This window comes from Microplitis mediator, chromosome 8, assembly GCF_029852145.1.
Source record: "Microplitis mediator isolate UGA2020A chromosome 8, iyMicMedi2.1, whole genome shotgun sequence".
Lineage (NCBI taxonomy): Eukaryota > Metazoa > Arthropoda > Insecta > Hymenoptera > Braconidae > Microplitis > Microplitis mediator.
Genome location: NC_079976.1, coordinates 17,765,767 through 17,781,886, shown reverse-complemented (window position 1 = coordinate 17,781,886; position 16,120 = coordinate 17,765,767). Strand labels below are relative to the sequence as shown.

General features: G+C 35.8%; 2 protein-coding genes across 2 annotated transcripts; one reads left to right on the top strand and one right to left on the bottom strand.

Moving 5' to 3' along the window:
* The first annotated feature begins 2,741 nt into the window (after positions 1-2,741).
* On the top strand, positions 2,742-4,607 carry LOC130673858 (uncharacterized protein F54H12.2-like). Its single transcript, XM_057479073.1, has 2 exons — positions 2,742-3,099; positions 3,436-4,607. The coding sequence occupies exons 1-2, from the start codon at positions 2,742-2,744 to the stop codon at positions 4,605-4,607; spliced, it is 1,530 nt and encodes a 509-aa protein (XP_057335056.1).
* A 5,424-nt stretch (positions 4,608-10,031) lies between these two features.
* LOC130673857 (uncharacterized) lies at positions 10,032-10,700 on the bottom strand. Its single transcript, XM_057479072.1, has one exon. It carries the CDS (start codon positions 10,698-10,700, stop codon positions 10,032-10,034), a length of 669 nt encoding a protein of 222 aa, XP_057335055.1.
* Between the last annotated feature and the right edge of the window lie 5,420 nt (positions 10,701-16,120).

The window sequence follows — 16,120 nt, the reverse complement described above, 5'->3', positions numbered from 1 at the left end:
ATTGTACAGAAAGGTGGTTTTTTACCAGCGTTTCTAGTGCCATTACTAGGCACATTGCTATCAACAATAGTCGCACATTAATTAACATGGAATACGCTCGCAAAATGGTATTAGTACCAGAAGATAAATTTCAAGAGCATGGTAATACAGACCAAAATGAAGATAAATCAAAAAATAAAACTATACAGACTTCAGGTACAACTCTATCACGCCTCGACAATGGAATGCATGAGATTCTAAACTCTAATAAATATAATTCCGATCGTGAAAAATGTTAGGCGTACTTGCAAATCCTTGAACGTTATTTACGTTTACTAGAATATGAAAAAAAACCTTTAGAAAATACATTTACCGAATCAAATACAAACGAGAACATAAATCCTTCTGGTTCTTCTTTTGGTACTGTTCCTAAAACGTCAGAATCTAGTATAGACTCGGCTACAACGACTGTACATCATACTTCATATGATGATGGTGTTGATAACTCAATTATAGATAGCATCCCGAAAAAATTCAAAAATAAAGCCCGTTTGTTGTTAAAATGTCTAAAAAATTTACCTAGCTCAACGATAACGTGGGATAGCCACGGGGTGGTAACACTTCATGGCAAAAAAATAGCCGGTTCAAATATAACGGATCTTCTGAACGACGCTATGAGAAGGAGAAAATCTGTCAAAGCTATAGGAAGGCGTCAATTCGCTCAAGTGTTACAAGCCTCAAATATCCCTCGTGAATATATAGGCAACCAAAATTTTTTTAATAGTACAGTATCAACTTCTACACCTACAAGCACACGAGTTAATATAAGTATACCAATTATTCGCGAGGAACTTGCTTCTTCAAATGAGTTTATGACCGGTGATGACGAGGGGGCTAGAACAACTCAAAGGGGTAAAGGTTCTATAAAATCAAAAACAAAAAAATTATCATGGACGAAGTTCAGACCAATGAAATGTTGAAATCCATATATTATAACCCTTCACACGAGGCCAGTTTTTCGGGTGCTAGAAATCTTTTAAAATTAACCGATAAAAGTGATTCAAAGGTATTAAAAGACATGATTGTAAACTGGCTTAATAAACAAGAAACTTTTACAAAGCATCGATTAAATAGAAAATATTTTATCAGACGTACTTACAACGTAGAAGTAATTGATGATGTATGGGAAACCGATTTGGTAGACTTGAGAAGTGTATCAACGTACAACGACGGGTATAAATACATTTTAATGGTAATTGACGTTTTGAGTAAATTTGCGTGGGCTGAGCCACTATATAATAAAACTAGTGAGTCTGTGACACAAGGTTTTAAAAAAATACTACTATGTAGTAGAAAAAGATTACCACGTTTAATACAATCGGATAGCGGGAAAGAGTTTCTTGGCGCATCTTTTCAAGAATTTTTGAAGAAAAACGAAATACAATTTAGAACTGTGCGAAATCCTGATGTAAAGGCAGCTGTCGTTGAACGTTTAAATAGAACGAACAAGGAGAGAATGTGGCGGTACTTTACGTATAGACGGTCAAAAAGATATATAGACGTATTACAGAAAATTATCAATGCTTACAATCATACACAGCATAGTGGAATAAAAATGGCCCCTGTAAATGTCAATGAAGATAATTATACTACAGCAATTTATAACCTTAAGAAACGCTATGAAAATAATAAACGTTATAGACTTATGAAAAAACGTAAACCTAAATACACCGTTGGCGACATGGTACGTATCAGTAAGACTAAAGCAGCGTTTGTGAAAGGACACAAAAGTGGTTGGAGTAACGAGATTTTTAAAATTTCTAAAATTTCAATGTTCCGTCAGCCAGTGGTTTATTTATTATATGATTTACAAAACGAGCCCATTGACGGTGTGTTTTATGAGGAAGAATTATCTCTAGTTAAATAAAAATGGCTTTAATTAGGGATAATTTTTATATTGTATTACCTAGTAACAGTAGTATAAAATATTTTCCCAATAACACGACTACACATTTTATAACACAGTTACCTCAAGCGCTGGAATTAACCGGAGAATGGGAAGTTGCGTTAGTAGAAATACAAACTCCTATGACAATACTACATATACCAAAAGGATCTACTGCAATTGTCATGGGTACAGCCAACATACCTCTAAATACTGAAGAAGAAAAAAGTATTATTGAAGAAATTGTAGCTGATATTTACTATGGTCATGTGCCTTACGGGCAATATCAAAATATTAGCTCGTTAGTGCAATGTATGAATACACTTTCTGCATTATCTGACCATATAAATTTTGTACATGACGCTGGTGGCTATATATTAGTTCATAAAATATGTGATTGCGTAGCTATACATACACTGAAGTTAAATGAAATACTTGAAAATATACTAGGATTTGGCATAGACTATTTACCTAGACCTATCTCAGAAAAGGACAAATGCAAAGGGGCAATCCCTGCATCGTTAGCTAATGCAGTGCCTGGAAAAATATTTGTGTATAGCGATATTTGTGAAGGTTAAATAACAGGTGACGTCTAATCACCTCTGCTACGTGTCGTACCTGTTGATACCGATCATTACCTCTACGGTTCAACTAAAATAAAGACTTTTTTCACCAGGCCGTTATATGCCCTTATTACGCAGAACCATGAACACTATCGAAATTGATATAAGAGACGAGTTTGGGAATCCTACTCCATTTGAATACGGTACGCTGACCGTGACATTACATTTCAGAAGAAGAATTTAAGTATAACAAAATGGCCGGGTTTGAAATAATACAGTACGGTGACGGAACTCGTGATTATAACGGCATAAGTCAAGTTTACATAGGCTCGCCAAATCAAAGAGGCCATGGTATCGGTAGCTTCCTTGGCGGCTTGTTTAGACGTGTATTATCATTTTTAAAAAGCGGTGCGAAAGCTCTTGGCAAGGAAGCTTTAAAATCAGGTATAAATATTGCTACAGATGTTTTGGATCACAACGTACCAGTCAAAGAAGCGTTAAGTGCCAGAGCACGTGAATCAGATAATAATTTAAAACGAAAAGCTCAGCAAAAAATCGACAGTCTTATGAGCGGTTCAGGCTACGTTCCTGGTCAGTTGGCTATTGCTAGTGGTATGAATAACACCATTGGTTTAGCAGGAAGGCATTTTAATAAGAGAATACGAGTAATAAAAAAAGCAGTTCAGAAAAAAAATAAACGCAAAACAATCTAAAAGAAAAATAATAAGAAAAATAACAACAAAGCAAATAAGAAAAAGCTACGTACAGTGAATGATATTGTTTCTTAAAATATTATTTTCAAAATGTCGTTTTTACACGTGCACTCTTGTGAATGTGCTAAAACAGAGCATGAATTATTCTCATTGCCTCCTACTCAAACAAAAATCGAAAGCTCACAACGGGTCCATTATTAACCAATTTCATCGTTGACTGATAACTCACCTATAGAATTCGTCGTACAAGGGCAAGGTGATGAATATATTGATCTTGCTCATACTATAATAAGTTTGCGAGTAAGTATTACACGTGAAACTCCTGTCGCTGCTAGTGCTACGCCGCCTAAAGTAGGTCCTATCAACAATTTTATGCATTCAATATTTAATCAAGTAGACGTGTTGTTTAACCAGAAGCGCGTATCAACGCCCAATAATTTATATGCCTATAGAGCGTATATAGAAACCCTACTAAGCTATGGCTTGGATGCTAAAAAATCACACTTAAGTACAGTTGGATGGTGTTGTGATACTCCAGGTAAAATGGATAGTGTTGATGATGATAATCTAGGATTGAAGAAACGTCGTGATTTATTAACATGTGAAAAATCAGCCGATTTCATAGGACATTTACATTGTGACATTTTTAATCAAGAAAGATTTCTTATAAATGGTGTTGAAATGCGTTTACGTCTCACACGTGCACGTGAAACTTTTTGTCTCATGGACGGATCGCCTAACGGTTGTAATTTCGTTATTACTGAAGCTAGTTTAATAGTAAGAAGAGCTAAAATATCACCTGGTATTCTGTTAGCACATGCACGCATGCTGGCAAAAACTACAGTGAAATATCCGTTAACACGCGTCGAAGTAAAAGCTGTATCGATACCTGCAGGTGTGCATGGTGAAACTATTGACAACGTTATTTTAGGTCAGATACCTAGAAGTTTAATCATAGGGTTTGTTGATAATAAAGCCTTTAACGGCGATCGTACAATGAATCCCTTCAATTTTCAACATTTTGGTATAAACTATTTATCGCTATATGTAGACGGCCGGCAAGTTCCGTCAAAACCATTGCAACCTGATTTTTCAAATAGTAAGCTGTATGTAGATGCTTATCACACATTATTTTCAAGTACAGGAATTCATTTTTTAAATGAAGGAAATACAATAGATCGATTCGATTATCCTAATGGCTTTTGTTTATACACTTTTGACTTAACGCCTGATTTATCAGCTAATAGTAACAGTCATTGGAATCTGATTCATCATGGTACTGTACGCATAGAGGTTAGGTTTGATAAAGGTTTAGAATCAACCGTAAATTGTATAGTGTATGCTGAATATGAGAGTGTATTAGAAATAGACGCTTCCAGGCAAGTTACTATAGATTTTGCCGGCTAAGCACAATAAAATATTTAGTTGAAATGAAAAATAAAATACTTCAGTAACTGTGAAGCTGTCTTATAGTGAAGAACATTATGGCTCTTGTAATATATATTCAAGGTTTTATTAACAACGCACGAGAATTTTTACCTAAAGAAATCGGTGTTACTTCTCTAACTAATGGTGATACGGCACACTGGATTTTAGCTCCTGAATTTTCATTTACGCTATTGTCAGAAGAACGGCAGGCTGAAAATAATGATTTAACAGAAAATCATGGTCTTGAATGGTATGGCGGTGAGACAATGATAAAATACGTACACATACAGCTCCGCTTTTTTTGTCAATGTGCTGTGAAAATTTTTACAAAAGGAAAACTGCAAAAAACATACTTAGAGGGCCTACTTTGTCGTCCTGTCATAAATATAGAAGATTTACCAAACAGCCCTCCAGTAGCAGCCTTACACCACCCACGGTTAACTTGTGCTCTACACAGTGTATTAGAGGCTAGACGAAATAGAAGTTTAGCATATAACCAATGTGCTTTATCGTGTGCAGATTTAATAAAACAGTGGTTAAATAGACAGGCGCGTAAGCAAGATTCTTCAATACCTACTCATCATACAGCTGAGGCTGCTAAAAACAACGATAGTACAATAACTTGTCCTTGGAAGTGTCAGGCGTGTAATGAACACGGTGCAGATATTGAGAGCTATGCAGTTTATACCATACCACACGATTGGAGTATATCCAGCGGACAGAATCCCGAAAATTTGGACGAGGCCGACAGCCTTTGTTGTTAATACAGATGGCCACAATAAGCCAGGACAGCACTGGATCGCCATGTACATCGATAGACATGGAAATAGATGGTACTCTGACAGCTATGGATTACCACCACTCATTCCTCAGCACCTTAAACGCCTCAAACACAATTGCCGATGGTTCAAATATAACGACAAGCAGTTGCAACAGGAAAATTCTCAAGTATGCGGTCAATATTGTATCATGTTTTTGCATTTTATGTCTACTGATCCTTCAATTGACAGGTTTATATCTATCTTTGATGAACGATGTGACAGAAATGATGAAATTGTAAACGAATATTATAAATCATTTATGAATTTAAATCGAAACAAATACTGTTATAATTTTGTACCCCGTGGCATAGCTGTTAATAATAATATTCAATCATGTATTTAGACATAAAGATAGCAATATAATATTTTAAATATTCTATGTAATTTGGTAATCAATTATATAATAAAATAAAGACGTATATACAATGTACCTATGTGTTTTGGTAATCTATATAATATAAAATACAATCATATAAATAAAATAATATATATTGTCGTTTTTTCATGAACCCTTACTCATTTATTTAAGTTATTTAAGTCATTTATAGTATTAATTATTTCTATTAATATTATTTAACGGTAAGGTAAGTGAGACGTATATATGTTAACATCTAATACTAGGCCATGTAAGCATATATATTTATATATAAATATATATATTAGGGTGCTTCGTTTGAACCGACTATTTTTTTTTTTTTCGCTCCCATCCCGAAATTTTGTTGGTAGTACTCCAAAAAAAATTCCCTGAGAGTTTGAGCCCTTAAAATTAATATTAAGTACTCGAACACAGCGTGTGAAGATTTCCCATTTAAAATACACGTAAACTTTGGTTTTCATTTTTTAAACTTCTATAATTCCGCGGCATTTTATGATATCATCTCGCCCAAAGTCGGGATTTTCTCAGAATTAAATGTACTACAAAAGTGTCTGTTGTCGCGAAATCGTAACTCATACGGGTGGGGTAGTACGGACCGCTAAACCGAATTTTTTCATAGAATTCTTGTTTTTTCTCTCATTATCTCATAAACAACAAGACCTACAGAAAAAATACAAATCACAATTTTATAGGAAATTCAATTTCCTACGAAAAAGGTCCTTAGCACCGAATCACTCAGATTGATATTTTCTGAGATATTAGTCAAATAAAAAATCAATATTTTCTAAGATTTGATTTGACATTTTATGGGAATTCAATGCTACTTAAACTTCAATAATTAATTAGTCGGTTCAAACGAAGCACCCTAATATATATATATATATATATATTTATATATATATATTGTAACGAGGTTTATGAGAACCCTCATTATCGCACCATGATAATAGGCCGTTACCTAGGGTAGCTACCACGTTTACCTGGTTTACCCGCTGAACTGTATTGAATTATTATTATTATTTAATAATCCCTCTCCATTTGAATTGTAAATGGAAGGGATGCGCATCACGTCGACGCATGAGCATCGACGTGAATCTATAAGAAGGCCTGCGCGCCGTTAATTATTCAGCTTTATCTAATTTCTCAACTTTACTACTACTATGTCTTTATAATAAATAAGTTTATTCTTTTAACCTTTTCTTTTTACTTTAACTTACCTGTCTACGACTAAGTATTCAGTAATATTTAAGTATGTTTTCTAATTACTCAAATAATCATTAACTTCAATGATTATTCTCGTGTATACCTGCTACACTTCCTAGCCTACATACCTTCCTGTAGAAGACGGTAACCCCGTAAGATGTATACCTGCTGCATCCTTTTCCTACGATACCTGCTCGTAGAAGCGTGTACCTGCCACGTCCTTTTCCCGCAATACCTGCTTGTGGAAGCGCGTACCTGCCGCGACATTTTCCTACAATACCTGCTTGTAGAGGTGCATACCTGCTGCACTCCTTTCCTACGATACCTGCTCGTAGAAGCGTGTACCTGCCACGATCTCATCCCACAATACCTGCTTGTGGAAGCGCGTACCTGCCGCGATTTACCCTGTAATACCTGCTTACAGAAGCGCGTACCTGCCGCGGTTATCATTTACAATACCTGCTTGTAGCTATACCAGACAATTGTGATACAGAGCTCACAATTGTCCTAATTATTTATTGCTCTCAATCACCAACACCAGTGAATCAACACCTCACAGGTAAGTATAATAACATTATTATTATACTTCTATAATTTCTTATGCTTCTCACTAGTTTGGCTCATTTGCAACTACCTGTAGTCTATCTCTCTTTCTGGTATATTAATACCCTATAAAGGCCCCATGACTCCCGATCCTTTATATGCCTTTTGCATATATAAATTTATAGCCAACCGGTCGTCTGGTCCTTACGAACCGGGTAACACCAGGATCTGTTACCGAATTATTAGCTCACTAGCTAAAAGAGACACGGGCCCATTTAATTTAAATGGGTAACGGACGGTTGATTCATCCCTATTAGAGGGGTGGACCTCAACTTCGTTTCAATATATATATATATATATATATATATACATTCTTCTGTACTGTCCACAACGACCGGCGGACTCGAGGGTGTCCCCACCACGCTCTGCGCTCTACCACCACTTTGTGGAGGGGGGAGGGCGCTATAGTTGCACCATACTACTGATATGGTTTGTGTCCATACTGTTTTATCGACATTGTTCGTGTCCATGCTAAGCGTATTGTACACATACACTTGCTGTATGTTTACAATAATTTTATTACGACGCAATTCAATAACGTCATATTCTAGGTATTCTATCTTCCATATTACAGGTTTTAACGATGTCATATTTTTGGTATTTTATTTGTAGCATAACAGGTTCAAACCTGTTCCATGAAGTCATATTCTTGGTATTCTATTTATAGCATAACAGGTTCAAGCTTGTATAACGACGTCATATTCTATTTATAGAACAACAGGTTTAAACCTGTTCTATGGAGTCATATTCTAGGTATATTATTTATAGCATAACAGATTTAAGCTTGTATAATGACGTCATATTCTATTTATAGAATAACAGGTTTAAACCTGTTCTACGACGTCACATTCTCGGAAATCTATTTATAGAACGACAAGTCAAAACCTGTTTGCTGACGTCACATTCCCGGAAGTTTTGTTACGACGCAATTAAAACCGGTTTGAACTGCGCAGTTGACTCAAAATTTTGAGGTTAGCGTCCTTCTGGAACATTCTTTATGACTTCATCGTGCAGGTTCAGGCTTGCATCAGCCAATCAACATCGGTGAGGTTGTGGTGGGGATAAATTAGAATACCAATCAGAGGTACGTCAATAGTGGAGGGGATGAGCACATATAAACGAGCTCGTTTCCCCGGAGCTTAACAGTCTCCTAAAAATCATAAGCTGAATCAGTATCATTTGTCAACAAAAAAAATTTATAACCTAATAAAATCAGTGCTGTGCATAACCTAAAAATTTACAATATTGTATCTAACAATTGTAGGTATATATAACCTCAAAAGTTTTTATCAGTAATTAACTAATTATAAACGTTATTAATTAATAAATTTAATAACAGAACAATGGAGTTTTTTATGGACTTTGAATTCCTTCAAGACGCACGCGGTGAACAGATAGTCAAGGAATTTCGTGCATTTGGACATTTTTATGATCATGAAGAACCGTCATGACAATGTTCTTCGTTTTCACCACCATGTCACTAGGATTCACTGCCTGCTAAAATTGAAAGCAGTAACCGGTGGACGATCAGAAATCGCACAGGCATTCCGTGGAATGCTGGACATGTACCTCACCATCAGGTAGAACATGTAATCAAGTTGGCAATATCTACAGACAAACCCTTTTACATTTTCGTCGATAGAGAGGCAAAGAAACATTGGCTTGAAAAGAAAATCGGTACATTGGTTCCAGTCATTCAACTCAACATGATGGAATATCGAGGATTCAAAAAATCTTTAAACTGCAACTACAACATGTACCATAAATACATCAAAAACCCCGAGTGTGCATGTCAAAATGCTTATGGCATGTACGAATGGTATAAACGCAGCTGGGGTACCGACAGTCGATACAAGTCAATCCTTCTTTACCTGCTGTTGGGAGAGAGTATCTTAAAAAATGGCTCCCAAAGATATTGCTCAACTATCAAATGACTTTATACAACTATTCGTAAAAGGAGATGTTGAAGATGCTTGGGAATTGTTGTCAGAAGATATGAAGAATGATCAAGAAATCAAAGGGTTCCGGAGATGTCAAGAACACGATAATTCTGATACTGGTGACATTGCGGAAAGTCGCAAACCTCTAAAACGTGATTGTTCTCAATGTCAATCTGTCGAAGACAATAGTTCTTCATTGTTTATAAAGAAAAATAAAATTAATTTCTTTTCTTAATTATGTGTTTTTATTTCTATTAAAAAAAATACAGTCCCGTTAGTTTGACAGGCTAAGAGATTCAAACCTATATACTTACCTACATATAAATAATTAACAAACGCTTTACCTTTCAAGCCAACGGGACTGTATTTAACTATGACTTAATTTAAAAAGTATAAATAATAAATCATTCATTATAAAATAGAAAAAAATGTTTATCAATTCTTAAAGTAATCAATATTTTTATACTAATTTTCGTACATTTCCACTAATCGGGTTATAATTAACAATTCGATCGTGTAAAATCGAACAATAAGCTGCAGTGTGAGCTGCAAATGCTGCTGAAGATTCAAACTCCAGACGTACATCTACTGGTCCAGACTTGAGAGATTCGTTTTGCATTGAACAGTCAATAACAATCAACGGTGCTTTTGAGAGAAAATGTTTTTTCGATAATAGAGTTTGTGAGTCTCTATTATAATATGACGCTTGAAAATTAGTGTACATTTCATACAACAGTGCATATTGATTGTGTGCAATATCAATATTTAAATTTTCATACGGATAACACTGGGAATTTAAATATAATTTTACATTACGAATATTACAATGGTCAAATTCACAAGCATTTGTATCCAGTGCATTTTTTCGTGCAGTTTGGAAACCCAGAATAACATAGCGAGGTTTCTCCAGCTGATTCGATGTTTCAACTGCCCGAATCTGTTTTGTTGTAGCTGGCAGGAGTGGATATTTGTATAATTCCCAGGTTCGATAGCTCATTGATATTAATAGATCACTAGCGATGTAGTTGAGAAGTTGAATATTATGCTGATCAGCTAATTTAATATGAGGTATCATCCATTCAATTTTGTGCAGAGTATTTTTTACGTCTTCTGCTGCAGTTTGTAACATTGCATCAGCATCAGTTTGTGTTCTCGATATTAACAGTTGATGTTGACAGTTGGGAACAATTCGATGATAGTCTTCGGCAAATCCACTCAGTAAACTAAGTGGAATAGATACATTAAAGTATCCACTAGCATCCGTGCATGAATTTTCATCGCTTTCTAATCATCCAGCATTTTCCAATGTAGTCAGTTGAGTGGGACTATGTGATAAGTATCCTTTCATAGCACACGTTAACCCAACATTGTTAATGCGATCATTAGCTTCATTAACAATTTTTAATTGAAGAGTATGTATTGCTTGCACTGTGACTGGAAGATAAATGATGTGTGAAGGTACTTCGTTGATCTTATATCCTGGTGAGGCTGTTGGAAAGAACTCATGAATCGTGTGCACTTTGTTATCATTGATGTATGCACCTGCTGTAATATTGCATTCAACCTGAAGCGCATCAACACTGAGTATTGTGACAGGCAAGTCGGATTGATAAGTTATATTTGGTTTAAGTTTTCTAGCAGAAAATCCTAGAAGACGTCCAATAGAGTCTGATGGTTGAAAATCGATTTGATAATTATACTTTATTTGACATCGAAGTTCATTGTTATTAGGTCTCAGACTTAGAGAGACATCCGGCAATGCTTCAATGAGATAATTTTCAATATCTTCAATTTCATAACTGCCCGTTGGTATTGTTACTACTTTTTTATCAGGGGGTTTATATGCTTCTTTGCTAGATTTTTCATCATCCAATCTTGTAGTTATGTAGAATTTATTATGACCAACATCGATATTAGGTATCGAGTTAAATGTTAACAGTTCAATGAGCCCTAGCCTATAATTTTTGTCGGAGATAACTCAATTGGAGGAAAGTAATTTGCCTCCAAGATGGAGGACTCTCCTGATAGTGTTAACGTATACGATTCATCCATGACTGATTGCTATTCAGCATGTAGTACCAATTGATAGCATTCCACTCAAATATTTTAAACACAAAGGACCACAAATTATAGTATTATATTCCTGATACCTTTTATGGTTATATTTCACGCTACCAACACCAAAGTATTCCATCAAATCCCTAGGTGGTTAAAGGTCACTAAAGCTATCAGAATAAATGACATGGTTTCCAAATCTTTTATAAGCCACCCAATGCGTTTCAGGTCCATCCTTGTCATCAAGATTGACAAATGCTGATTCATTAATCCATGGTCCAGATTTAGGTAGATTATTTCTCATAAAAACACCTCGAAAATGTGGAATTTCCATTATACTGGCAAATTTCCGTATATAGATATCAGTGAGAGCTCGATGTGGTAGCTTTAAATGTTTTTTGGATGGGGTCGTAGGTACCAGGTAGGGTACTCTTATGCACCGTAAAGGTATCGGTCTTTAAGAGCGTGGGTTCGAACCCAACTCGAAATTATTGAATGCTCCTACCTTTCTCAATTCTAAATTGAAGATGCAATAAGTTAAATAATTTTTTTTTAGAGACCCATACCTTTTTTGTATGGTCGTAGGTATAGTCCTTTTCCCAGAGCTATTGCTTCCATTGAAGAATTATGTCGTATAGATTAAGCTAGCTGTTGTTTACTTGCATTAGAATCATTGACAGCTTTAGCAACTGCTGCAGCTCCACCAGCGAGAACCCCTGTACACCACCAATTTTCGATGGAATTGGTTAAACTCGTAGCAGCCTGATATTTTTTTTCCCACCAGATTTTTTAACAGCTTGACGAGCTCCATTCAGAGCACTTTTAATTGGATCACCACCAGCTTGCATAGATTTTTTAGCTGCTGTTACAATCTGTTTCAGTGCTACTTGTGGCTTCTTACTACTTTTTATCCTACCAGTCTTCTTTTTACCATTCTTTCGTTTGCTTCTCTTCTTCAGCCCCATACCAAATCGTCTTTTTACCTTCATAATTTTGTTTACACTCCAAGCAGCAGCTTTCTCACCAATACCAGCGTCTTTTGCTTGATAACGTTGCCTCGCCTTTTCAGCAAGTACTTTATCAGCTTCGTGACGAGCAGCAAGATTGTCTCTGTTATTCGAGTACGCAATGTCGTGCTCTTTGCATGCAACGTCGAGAGGATTGATTCCAGGATCACCTCAAGCTAACCTCTTCGATAATTTTATACCAGGTCCACAGTACTGATACTTCAGTATGTGCAATTCGACTGGTAGTTGGTTGATAATATTATTTACGATGCTTGCACCACGTTTACGTCTGCACTCAAGCATGTCATATCAATGACTAATGTCTATTCTAGAGAATGTAAGTACTTACAGAAAAAATTGTAAAGTAACCTTACGGTTTATAAAGGTATGTCTCTCGTGATAGCTATTAGTTGCTGTCAAGATGCGGTTCGAGAAACAACCAACAGTGCTTCCAGTGGTGAATTTTGACGATATTACGGAACATGAAAAAAAATCACAAAAACGTCATGGTCAATTATCACCAAACAGCGTGAGAGCCGTTTTCTGTAGACCATCCAACTGCGGCAAAACAATTGCGCTCTTAACTCTGATAACTCATGCAAATGGATTAAGATTTGAAAATATATATGTCTATTCCAAGTCATTGAATCAACCAAAACACAAGTTTTTGGAAAATATTATAGAACCTGTTGTTACGGTGTAAATAAATTCATAATAATAATAATATTATTTACCGTCGTTCGGTAACGCGCGCGCCTCTAATTTAATTTTGCCGCGTCAACTTTAAAAAAGTCTACGCACTTGCAATTAACCCGAACGCATCATTTTCGACTATTATCGTTGATCTTCGGGTCAATGGGAAAATGAGGGGGGCATTGCAGTGTAAGACGCTACGGGCGACACTTAGAACAAGACCACTAAAGGGCAAGCACGTGTTGTGTTTTGCTCCACCGAGTTTTTATTTTAATCATTTAACTTTCAAGAGTGAATAATAGGCACTATTGTTGCGTGCGCTATTATTACTCATTATTAAATAATCAAGGGTGAACCTCAGGCACAAGTCAGAAGTGCGCTGTTGTTACTCTAGTAGTTTTATAAATTAAATAAATAATTATACTGATCATCAGACGCAAGTCGCGTGCTGGTGATAGTATTATAATACTTATTGTTGAGAGATAAACTCGAGTCACTGAGTGTTATCTCTAACAATACCGATAAACGTTACGGCGTTTATCATAACTTGGTGAATCCGACTTGGTTGGATCTTGTCGCACCTGCGACGAAGCAAACGCACGAAGGTGCATATAACATCCAGGGGAAGCTGAAGCGGCCGATCCTGATACATCTCCAAGGAGTCATCTCCGTCGCCAGAGTCTACCTGAATCCGCACGGCATCATCATATCATAAAATAAGTGAGCATGTCGAGAACTGCGTATTGTAAGTTTTGAATAATTTTACGTATACTGTTGGCTTCGCGAGAGTGGTATTTCCTATTTAATCTATTGTCTATTTTTCTTTTCTAAATGTAATGTATGGGTTATGATTTGTTTCTTTTGTAATCTATAATTACTTTTCTTCAATATATTTCTATTTCTTTACTATAATATTGTTTATAATAATAGGTCGCCGCGGACAACCCACACCCACGAACTCCTGGTTGAGCCTCTCTCTATCACTATAGCTAGTCGAATTGTTTTTCTTAGTTGTTATCTTTTCATAACTAAGTGGCGCCCTTTACATCATATAAGCACCAGGACATCGCTGCTTGGTCCTGGTCGGCAAATTACTACCAGCAGCAAATAAGGGAAACGCGGATATCGGGTCTATTTTATTATAAAAAATAGATTATACCTTAACACTGTAAAAGGTGTTGGTTACTATCCATTTAACGATCATGAACAAGTTGTCAAACCTGAAGATGCAAAACCTGATTCAGTCATGATATTTGATGATGTAGCGTGTGAAAAACATGATCATGTGAGAGCATTTTTCTGTATGGGACGACACGAAGACGTTGATAGTTTTTATCTCTGTCAGACTTATACTCGAATCCCGAAACACCTGATACGAGATAATGCGAATTTGCTCGTGATCTTTCGCCAAGATGAGATGAATCTAAAACACATTTACAATGATAACGTTAACACTAACATGTCTTATCAACAATTCAACGACATGTGCACTGCATGTTGGAATTATGATAAGTATAACTTTATTATGATTGATACAGACAGTGAACTCAATAGTGGACGTTATAGAAAGGGATTTGATACTTTTATATGCATAAATAATAGTTGTGATACGTAAATTATTCAGTTATGCTGCAATTTTCATTCAAACAACTTTGAAAAGTAAAAAGCTGCAGGAGCAAAGCGATATGTTGCGGCAGGTAGCTGAGGCTAGTGCTGTAATTCGTCATAAACACAAGCTTCTTAAATTAAGTAAAGACAGCAGTGAACTTGCAGCCAATGAAACGTTTAAACCTGTTGTTGAACTGCTGAAAAAATTGGTAGATTCTTCGAATCAAATAAAAAAAGAAATAACCAGTGAAAACTTTAGAACGTTGAAACATGAAATTAAAAAAAATGATTCAACTGTTCCTGATTATAGTGAAATAAGTGCAAGTGACGCGGGGATTGAGAGTGATGATGAAGAATCAGCCAGATAATATTTCTGCAACAAGCACACCAATAAGAGCGGATAAATCTGATTCAATATCAAAATATTTAAAGATGTTGTATTCAAAACATCATTCGTTAGATATGCAAACTGGTGTGCGAAGATTAAAGGGTACTCTAATGATTGGGAACTCGGAAATTGAGTTTGATGAAGATTCAATTCATATAGGTGATCGGAGCTATTCAACAACACCAGGATTAATAGCATTGTCATTCGAAAAATTTCCAAACAGTTCTATGATAACTGCAAATGATTCTAAAAATTATGGCACTATTATCAAAAATACTAATGCACATCGAATAAATTATAATGCTGAAAATAGTATTCGTGAAAATAAAAGTATCAAATACAGACAGTATATAGAAAAATATGTCGTCACCGAAAAAAAAGGGGAAAGGATTACCCAAGTACAAAATAGCACCTCGAGCAGGACTAAAGATGGACTATGTCTATTGGGATGATCCCAATGAAATTGTTAATCGACTGAGATTATTGATGGCATCACAAGCAGCCGGGAATACTAACCATTCCAATGAAATTATTTCCATTATTGAAGAACTTCGTGAAGCAGGAATTATTTACTAATAGGCATGCAACAATCAATACTAATCATTTGTAATTTAACTTTCAAGCCATGAGTATCGATATTTTTGGGCGGCAGTCTGAAACTAAGTCATATAAAACCGGCTGTCGTGGACCACCAGGTCCAGGATTTAAAATTACAGACGATGGTCAGGTTGATATAGACAACAAACGGTTGTGTAATATTGCAGACCCCAAAAACTCTAGCGATGCGATTCCTCTGAG

What these genes read in the sequence shown, in the direction of transcription:
- LOC130673858 (XM_057479073.1), top strand. Translation starts at nt 2,742, where the DNA reads ATGGCCGGGTTTGAAATAATACAGTACGGTGACGGAACTCGTGATTAT. An exon ending in TCAGTTGGCTATTGCTAGTG is followed by an intron (nt 3,100 to 3,435) that starts GTATGAATAACA and finishes ACTCACCTATAG; the next exon opens with AATTCGTCGTACAAGGGCAA.
- LOC130673857 (XM_057479072.1), bottom strand. Translation starts at nt 10,700, where the DNA reads ATGTTACAAACTGCAGCAGAAGACGTAAAAAATACTCTGCACAAAATT.